Here is a 10,432-nt window from a genome sequence, read left to right on the forward strand (position 1 = left end):
TACACAGTTTTACTTCTCCTAGTAAGTGCTTTCAATCAGGATAAAGTCAAGTCCCTCCCTTAATCATACTTTGGTCAGACCCCATGCATTTCTGGTGGCTCTTGGTTATTAAAACAGTCGAGTCTGATCACAGCTTCAATCTGCTGTCTGACTCTCAGCTCTCTCCCTGAACACCGTGGCCAGGCTCGTGGCTCCTGGGCTTGGCACGGAGAGGAGGGTGTGGTCTGCTTCTGACCACCTCTAGCTCCTGCCAGGTTGAAGGCAGGAAAGGAGCCTGGAGAGGGAGCGGGAGGTAGATATATTCATTCATAAGTGAATGCGGCGGCATTTCTCTTTGTTGGGGGCTGTGCCATCCCTGTCCTCTCTGTGGCTGGTGTCCCAATGCTGGCGCACTTGGGTGGGTCTCTTCCAGGAGCCCTGCAGGGCACGCCAATGCACAGCTCCCTACCACGGGAAACAGGGCTCCTACCCAACTCCTCTACTCCCCGCTCCAGGCCTCCAGAAGGTCCTCAAGTGCCAGCTTGCACCTGCCAGCCCCTGGCTGAGAACTAGGCCTGTGGGGGCAGGGGGCTGGCACGATGGCTGAAGTCCAGCCACTTTCTGAGGCAGTCCTTTACCCACGCGAGGATCCTTGCCTTACCAAGTGGGCAAGTCCCTATTCATTCTCTCTCTGTCTGTCTTTCTCCCCCTCCCCCTGCACCTCTCTCCAGTTTTATTGTCACCCCTCCCACCCCCTAAGGCATCGTCACATGGGCACTAGGCCTGTCAGCAGCTTCACTGACGAAGAAGATATCCTACCGGGGAACAAACTGCCAGGCTCCTCCCTTGTGGGTGCACAGTCTGTACGACGATCAGTGCTGAGCTTCCCAGCACCTCTTCTCTCCCCCCGCCCACCTTGGCTGCAGAAAGGGAAAACCTCCCACCACTAGTTATACGCTGCTCACTATGCCACAAGTGGGGGCAATTCCTGCCTCTTTCTCGTCCTCCTCTTATGTCACAAGTGCCACCTTCACTAAGTCTGTGGGGACATATCTGTGTCAACTTTCTTTAGCAGCGGTTCAAATCTTGACCACACACCAGAGTTACCTTCAAATGCCTGGGGGCTCCCCTGATTGATTACGTCAGAGTTGAATAAAGACTGGTATGTTTTACAAACTCCCTTTGGGGACCACCTAACCGCCCTTTCACCTGTGCCATGAAGCCCCACCGAGCTTGGCAGGCAACTTAGCATTTCTGTGCCTGGATTTCCTCAGCTCTAAAATGAGGATGTTTCTCATACTACTACCTGGGTTTGGAGGTCATTGGAAGATATAATATCTGCAAGAACTTGGAGCATGTACTGGCACATGACAAGGGCTTGATAAATGGAAGCTACACGTGTGCTGTGTCACACGCGCAGTCATTTTTTTATCTCATTGTCTCTCAACAAACAGCAATCTGTCTTCAAACACACAATTCCAAAATGAAGATTTTATATAACATCTGCTCAATAGATTTAGCTAACATGCACTGACTTGTAAGCATACCTATTTTTAGAATTTCTAGAAAGTAAGTCTTCAAAAATCAATAAAAAATGATCTCTCATACTTTCTAATAAAGATGTTACTAGCTTTCCATATGTAGTAAGAAGTCTTTATCCTCAAATATCGATATTCAAACACATTAAAAACTTTCCTTCCCCCTTTAGAAAATGTTTCTGGAATTATTTTATTTGAAACATTTTAGAAACTTCACTGAAGACACTAAGGGACAGTAATTATGCTATTTGAATTTGCTTTGCCTAAAGAGCACATTTTTATTTAAAGTTTTAAAGAGAGCATATACAGTAATAGATAAGAATCATTAAATCTACTTCTGCCTCATAATATGGGTGACTGTAATTTGTCATCTCAATTTTAAGAAACAGTTCTTTGAATCTTTGAATTGCAATATAATAGAATAAGAACCATAGTAGTCTATAACTTTTGAAGAAAGCTTACGTTTCTAAACATTAAAACACATAAAGGATAAACAGTCTAAACATTTCTTTAGTCATTATTTTCAAAATGTAAGTTATTTCTGAATTGTTCAGAAGATTTGTTTGTAAAACAAAAATTTCTCCCCAATTCTTTATATGAACATTTTCCGAAGACATTTGCCAAGCTCATGTCTAGCGACACAGCCATGTAAGTACATGTTCCAAAAAACAGTGTGTAAAGTAAAAGTGCTAACACATTATTTATAAGGACCTCACACACATATACACACACACTGGGGTTTTGTATTATAATTATGTCTGGATAAATTTATTTCTGCAGATGAGCTCTTGGAAATACATATTATAGAATATTGTCATGGTTCTGCATTAGAATATTTACTTCCTACATGTATTTAGAACACAAATTAAAAGAGATATAAACATTTTTAAAATGGGGTAATGTTGCTGATTATTTGGGTCTTTTACAATTTAATTTATTTTTGAAAACAAAACAGAATTTTATGGCTTTGAGCTTCAGTCTCAATGAAAAGTTTTGATTATTAAGATTTCTGTTAGTGATCTTTGAAAGCTGGGGTTTGCATACAGTTTAGTTAGCCAGCCTAATACTAAAAACATTTGAATATCTCTCAAAAGTAACTACACATGTCACTAGAAAGATATTTGAGAATTATAAAGCTATCCAATTTCTAATCATTCGTAATAACATTAGACTAGTTTTTCTTTTGCTATATCAGCTTGTCAGATTTTCATTCTATACAGAATTATGGAAATCTAAATACTAGATATTTTACAAGTCAAAAATGTGTTGTTGTCTACAGAACTGCCCTGTAGCATTCCCATTTTACGGGCATGATTCAAGCCCTGAAATTTTCTTTTCTTTGGAAATATATATTTTCTTCAATTCCCAAATTAATCCTTTGCGTATTCCTCAAAACTTTATTTTGCTTGCCAGCAACCATCTCCTACCCAGCCTTCCTGGAAGTCTCTTGTCTCTACATCTTCCTACTCGGAGGGAACTTGGCCCTAGTAAGTTATCGCAGTCCTGGGAAGAGGAGACAGCATACGCCCAAGCAACCTTCATTTCACCCCATCTCAGTGAGAAACTACTAGTGGAATCAAGTTGACTCAATGTTTTAAGTGAAAAACAGTGATTCCAGGGAGGTCATGGCCTTGATAACACGGAAAGTGACAGGATTCAGTCTGCTCCAAGGGTTTTTTATGAGGAATGTTAGTATAAGGAATTAGGTAGGTAAGTTTAATTAAGGAAAAAAACAGATCAACAAAAGTGGGCATTGCCATAGTAATTTAGAAATTATATCTTCCTTGGAAGGCTCTCTAGTCACTTTTTACATATGAAAAAAACACACAACTAAATATAGACTTTCTCTCTCTCTCTCTCTCTCTCTCTCTCTCTCTCCACACACACACATACACACACACACATACACACACACACACACACACACAGGAATTAAGGCAACCATCCAGGTGCTTTAATAATGATCTTTTTTAAAACCACAAATGAAGGCTAGAAAAATGACTCGGGGGGGAGAGCAGGACTGAATTTTCGGCCCTCACACGGCATAATAGCCTGTCTCAATCCTGCCATCAGCAGAGAAATGCCTGCACTAGCAACTTACTTCAGTTCTTAAAAATATCACACACAGTGGTTGCACTTTGAAACAAACACATCAAGAACGCAGGAGAAACCCAGTACACACTCTGTTCTTAAGGTCTGGCTACGAAAGAGCCACCAGGAATGAACAGCTTCGAGCCACTTCTGCCCCCACATTTTAACTGATGGGCAAGTGATTCTAAAATATGTGCTCCTATGACTACAGGCTACTCGAGCAACATAGAGCCTCACTGATGGTTCACAGAACCTCTCTTCTTTCCCACCGCACTCCGAATGTGTTATCTCTCTCCCTCCACACCACACACACACACACACACACACACACACACACACACACACACACCAGATGAGTCAGTAAGGGCAAGAGATTTGTCTCAGGCCCGGCTGCAAGTTAGATCAGAGTTGGAATTAGACCCCAGATCTTAGTCAGTGGACCCAGCCAGCAGCTATTCTAGACCCAGAGCAAATCCGCTCTGGGCTCATGAATTCTATGATGGCTGAATTGGGTTTTAATTTGTCTGGCGCTGCCTGCCATCAGCTCCTAGAGGAGCACAAGGAAACCACCTTCCGGTGCCCTTTAATCACGCTGCCAGTTCCACGCCAAAGGTCTGAGAAGTCACTTAACCTCTTTGGGTTCTTGCCTGATTGAAAATTAGCGAGTTCAACTGGAGATCTCAGAAATGTTCCAGTTCTAAAAGTCCTACTTTTCATCTCCTGTTTTATGCTTCATCCCTATGTTTGAAATTCTCACTAGGTGGCAGGATTCCACCATCATACTACGAAAGGATTTTCTGATGGAAGTCTGGGAGCAGAAAATTTCAAAGGAACTCCTTTTTTCACAGTAAACATTAAAAAAAGGGGGAAAAAAAGCCAAAGCTGAAGAATAACTACAAAGGCCAGTGGTCCATATATTTCATAAAGATCTAGATCCATTTTTAATATAAGCATAAAATAGGAAACTAATCAAACATATTCTTTCATACAATACCACCATTTGCTATTAAAATCAGATAGGTCTGCTTATTTTCATGCATTTTAAAATTTATTTTAGCTGGCTCCCAACTGGATAATAAGCAGATCTCTTCAAGCAAACCAATAGCATATTAAGCTAAGAAACAAGCAATCTGATGGCAACAAAAACATCTAAAACATTTAAAAACCACTATTAGATGCATTTCAAAGTTACCTCTAAGTTACCTACAATGTATTTTGAGTGTCTCTGAATTTATTTTGAGCACTTAATCAGATAAGTACACGTGAATGGAATAGACTTCTTGGATTTTGGGATTTGTCAAATCCCTAAATGAATATTCTTTGAAAGATTTTATGACATCATCATACTTTAAAAATGATTGCCCCAAATTGGCCTTTTCATGAATGCTGCACAACAAACGTCACTACCACCCCTTCATAAGTCCACAAAACTGCCAAGCCAACTGGCTATGCCAAGCTGAGTGGGTTTCCTCTGCCAGAGCCCAGTGACATGAAACAATAACTCAACTGGAATGTCACTTCCCAAGAGTCCTGCTGCTTATCAGAGAAGCTGGTGACGCTTTTCTTCAGCTGGTAAATATGGCACGCTTTTCTTTTTTTCCTATCCATTGCTGGTTAATTACATATATGCTATATATGGTTTTCTCCCAAGTTTCTTTGAAACAAACAAACCGAACATCCTTAAACAAAAATAACAACAAAAAATCAAGATAGCACCAAAGTCAAACTAATACGTAGGCTTCCCAATCAGAACTTGAACCCCATCGATGTCGATGGGTGGCTTTCCTGCCCTCCTGCCCGGCACGGCGCTGGCGGCGCGACACGTTTCTGGCGGTCCTACCTTAGCAACTTGTAGGGGCTGTTTCTGCTCCTTGCCACCTTGCAGTCTGAAGCCCCAGGGCGCCCCTCCGGTCATGGAAATGCAGATAAAATCCCCCGTGCCCATCTTCGCCTTTCAGTCGGGTAGCATGAAGGGCTGTAAGAGACAGACGAAGCCTGAGGATGCGCGCTCAGCTCCGGGCTCCTGCACGGAGGCAGCACCGCGCGTCCAGCCTCGGCCGCAGCCGCGCCGATGGGACCCTTCCCCCGGAGGCGGGACGCGCCCGCGCGGGCCACAGCCCACTCCTGCGTCACTGGCCTTCGCTCAGCCCCCTTCGGGGAGGGGGACGAGGCTCACACCAGGAGAAAGTCCCCATTTAGGGCAAGATGGGGCGGGGAGCAGTAGTTCTCTAGCCCTGAGGGTTGAATCCCCGCACATAGAAGAAAGAATGGCCGCAAAACTCTCATTTCCTACATTCTCTAAACAGCAGAGGGCACACGAAGGTTTGAATCTCCAGGCCACGAGTGGCACCCAAAAATTTGAGCTCTGAGAACTCAACCACTAGAGGATTGGGTCTCTCAAATAAACGTCTTCAGAATTACGCACCGATGGCTGAAACAGACAAAGGAAGGTCCAGTGGCTTTAACGATTATTTTCCTAAGCGTTTACTGTGTGCAGCCTGCACAGCTAATCCCGTAAGAACAGGAAATAAAAGAAAGCAAAACGTTTTGTTAAACCTCCGATCTGAAAAGTACTCTTCTGAACTAGGTATATACATATAACGCAGGAGAGAGGGTTTCCTCCTGGAAACTACATTCTTATAACCATGCCCACGGTGTGCTTTGCAGTATTTTAAAACCAAGCGCTTCGTTTTCCTCCTTCTTCAGCAGGAAAGAACCGTCTTAGACCTGAATGGAACAGTCAGTTAGCCAGCTGCCTACACGACACCGACAACCGACAAGGCTCTTATTTCTATAGTCTCTCATCGTGTGGAACTTCCGGATCTGGGTGACCCAGCATCAACGTCAATTTTATAAAATGTGGTCCAAAATATTTTAATGTTTCAAATTTGAATACAGTCTACCAGAATTATAGAAATGGAGCATCCCCCGTCCCCATAATACTTTGATTTCCACATAAAAATCCACTAACGCGCCTGGGAAAGTTAGTAGGTGTTACATGTGGCACCAGACACAAGTGACCATCAGACACTGCCTGTTTCCGGACCAGGAAACGCTTCACAAAGAATGTTTTCACAGTCTGCTCCCCAGAAGCCTAACGTCCAGTGATTTGACATATGTGTTCTCCTCCCTGGAGTGAAAAGGAGAATGCAAGCAGACTGTCAGAGGAGACTGGAAGAGACCCTTTGAAAGTCATGAAGACCAAACACTCTCAAGTTTGATTCTCTTCAAAAAGGTGAATTGACTTTACTAAATTCTTAAAAAAAAAAAAAAAAAAAAAAAAGTAAGTGACATCCTAAAAGATGAACTCTAAGAACAAAAGGAAAGAAAAAAGAACACTTGACATTTGTGCTTTCCACTTTCCCTGTCTCTTCTGCTCCTTAACCCACTCCAGTCTCGCTTTTGTCCGCACACAAGACAAACTCTGGGCAAGGTCACCCATGACCGCCTCGCTCCTGCGTAGCACTGGATCCTGTCCACCCGTCCTCCTGAACCGCTTCCCCCCGCAGGCATCTAGGACATGGCCTGCTCCCTCTTGCCTCTCGGCTTGCCGCTTGTCTCACGTCTCTGGCAGTTCCCGCCTCTACTCATCCCTTCGCCGTAGGTGTCCTGTGCAGGGCTGTGGATGTATGTCCCATCCTTTTTTCTCACGTTGCACCCTTTCTATGGGTTCTCCATTCACCCTGAAGAATTTAACTCCCCACCCAATCCCAGATCTCTTTCTTAACTCCAGGCCAATACAGCCAACTGCCTATTAAACCTGGTTTTATGTGAGTATCTCACAGAAATCTGAAATCAATATATATTCAAAATCAAGTTCATTATTTCCCCCCCAATTCAGCTTCTCCACCTGTGTTCCCCATTTCAGGATAACTGACTAACTAATCACCTTTCTCTTATGGCTGTTTCCCTTCGACCCTGAAGTAAATTGACATGTGGTGCTGGAGGCTGGAACTGGGGCAGGATATGACCAGGAGGTGAAGCTGAAGATAACAGCGCAGAGGCTGGTCCTCACTGAATTAATGCCAAACAGCGGCCTGCCTCCAGTCCTCTGATTGGGCAAGAAAAGTAGCCAATGCTTGTTTAAACTGCTGTAGGTCCCTTTCATTGTTCCTTGTAGCCAGCACACTCCTAACTCAGTGAACAGATTCTCCATCCAACCAGTTCCTCAAGACAGAGAACAGGGACTCAGAAATAACTATAACCTGATGAAGATTTACTGTGTCGGCAGCTTAATGTATAGTGTTTTATTTCTCCTCAGAGCAGCCACACTAGGTGGTGGTTAGTGTCTCGCACTGCCTGGGAATTAACTCAGGTCCTAAGTGCAAGAGTCAAGACTTGAACTTCTGCCAGCCTGAATTCCTAAGACCTGTTCTTGCCATCGGGATCCTGTCCCCAGCTCGGGTACTCCTTTGCGCTCACCTCAGGCACCCAATGACTCACTAAGATCTATAGATCCAAAAAAAAAAGATCTATAGATCCAACCCTAAATATTAACCCATCAGAAACCCGCCCCGACACTCCACCCTCACTGCTATGATCACGTCCACCTCTGGCCTGGATTGCAACAATCACCTAACTCATCTCTCTGTTCCAGCCTTGTTTCCGCCGTCAATTCACCTTTGACTCTATCTATAGGGGTGATATTTCTCAAATGCAATATCTATCCTGTTGTTCCTCTGTTTAAAGTCTTCCAGGGCTCCCAGAGTAATCAAAACGCCTTTAGGTAGATAACACTTTCTGCATCCCACTCCTCACTCCCCCCCCCCTTGAATGGTATGATCCAGACACAGAACTACCTTTAGTTTCTCTTGCTTTTTCATTCCCTCTGTGATGGCTTTCTTCTAGGCCATGCATCCTCCTCCACACATGATCACCTGACAATTCCTCCTCATCCCTCTGGCCTCAGGTTACACATCACCTCCTCCAGGAAGCCTTCCCAGACCCTCAGCGCCCAGGTTAGGTGCTCTGTCCACAGGCTGCCATCACCCTGCACTTTGCTTCTCATTCCAGTGGTCTCTTAATTGTCTGGATTATTAATGAACCCTGTGAGATTAGGCGTTATTGCTCATTTACTCAGAATTATAGCTCCAACTCTAATACAGTTCCTGATCCTTAACTGGCACTCGATTAATATAAGTAAAATAAAAGGGTAGGTAAGAGTTCCCAGAATTAAGGTATATAAAGAGAGCCAAAGAATTCTCATTTCTTTTCCTTTTCTCCACTTCACTCGACTTGACAAAATCTGAAGTAGAGCAAGACTCCTAAGCTGCGCCTTTAGAGACCGTGTGAAACAGGCCTGACTGCCTCCCTACCATCCTGCCCTCCCGCGTCAGGCAGTAGCTATTGGGGTAGGTCATGTGGTGAGTTGGTTATCTAAGGCAATGGGGTAGTCTTTCTTCCTTAAAGCAGAAACTGTGTTTCCCTGAAAATAAGACCTCACCAGAAAATAAGCCCTGACATGATTTCTCAGGATGACATACCCTGACATAAGCCCTAATGTGTCTTTTGGAGCAAAAATTAATATAAGACCCCGTTTTATTTTCAGGGAAACATGGGATTAGTTCAGGAATGGGTACAAAACCTAGGACTAAATCAAGGACATTCTCCTAGCCCCAGGGATTAATTCACATGTGGACCAAGCCCAGGGAAACTCAAGACTTTCCCGGCTAGATGTCAGGGGCAATCCCTCCCCCATGGACATCGATAGCAGCCAATGGGGAGAGCCAGTGTGATGATGAGACCACCATGAGGTCCATTGGGAGAGAGAACCCTCCAGGGGTCTCCAGTGCTTCTATGTGTCTCTGGGTGTGGCCGAATTCCAGGTCCTCATGCCGCTTGTCCTGAGCCATTTCTCAAGGTTATGTTTGCAGCAAACAACCTTGAGAGATGCACTAGTATCTCAACCTGGGACAAAGAGCAAGTTTGCTGGCTGACTGTTAGCAAAACAAAACAAAAGCAATGGACTCACAAGCCTGGTGCTCCTAACTGTTATGCAGTCCCACTGTGTGCTGCATCTTTCAGAGTCACATCGTGTCACCCCTGTGGAGTTTGAGGCAAGGTGAGCTGATGGAAACACGTTGATGGGCAGGCTCTTGCTGCACCCTGAGTAATAAAGTTCTCTGTCTCTGATCCAGGAGTGTCATGTCTTCTTTCAGCATCCATGAAACTGGAGCAGCTAATTTAGTAGCTTGCAAGGAGGGTAAAAGCAAACCCCAGACCCAACAGGTGAAACTCAGACACTAGTAGAGCAGTGGACCCACAGTACTGGTCAAAAAGTACATACATTTGTGCTTTATTTTATTTGGAATTTAAGAATCAAGGCAAGAGAAAAAAAAAAAGTTATTTTGTTAAGGAAAAACAAGTGACTTAAGTGGTTTTGAAAATGATCTTCTTAAAGTAACTCTACTTCTATGCTATAGAAATGGTTTAACAATGTAATCAATGCTTTGTTTTATACGAGCATTCATGCATCCATTCAGCCACGTGGTTAATTATTCATTCAGCAAATAATACAGGTCTACCTTGGAGATATTTTGGGTTTGGTTCCAGATCACTGTAATAAAGTGAATATTGTACTAAAGCGAGCCATAATCTTTTCGCTGGTGGAGGATTTTGCCTGCCATTTGTAAAAACTCAACATTTGTGAAGCACAATAAAGCAAAACACGATAAAACAAGGTATGCCACTACCTATACTATCTTCCCAATCTTGACAACACAGTAAGATTTGAGTCTAACATAAACTGGGAAAGCACATTACGAAGCAAATATATTGTTTGGAATGACTTATTCTATACTAATTTCATATTGGCCACTTATGCC

General features: G+C 43.6%; 1 protein-coding gene across 1 annotated transcript in view; it reads right to left on the reverse strand.

Moving 5' to 3' along the window:
• The window catches only part of SYNPO2 (synaptopodin 2), a 140,076-nt gene extending 134,202 nt beyond the window's left edge, over nucleotides 1-5,874 (reverse strand). Inside the window, exon 1 of the mRNA XM_019744523.2 lies at nucleotides 5,449-5,874. Within this exon, the coding sequence (XP_019600082.2) occupies nucleotides 5,449-5,553 (105 nt within the window). The 5' untranslated portion in view covers nucleotides 5,554-5,874. The remainder of the gene's footprint in view (nucleotides 1-5,448) is intronic.
• Between the last annotated feature and the right edge of the window lie 4,558 nt (nucleotides 5,875-10,432).

This window comes from Rhinolophus sinicus, linkage group LG07 (genome assembly GCF_036562045.2).
Source record: "Rhinolophus sinicus isolate RSC01 linkage group LG07, ASM3656204v1, whole genome shotgun sequence".
Lineage (NCBI taxonomy): Eukaryota > Metazoa > Chordata > Mammalia > Chiroptera > Rhinolophidae > Rhinolophus > Rhinolophus sinicus.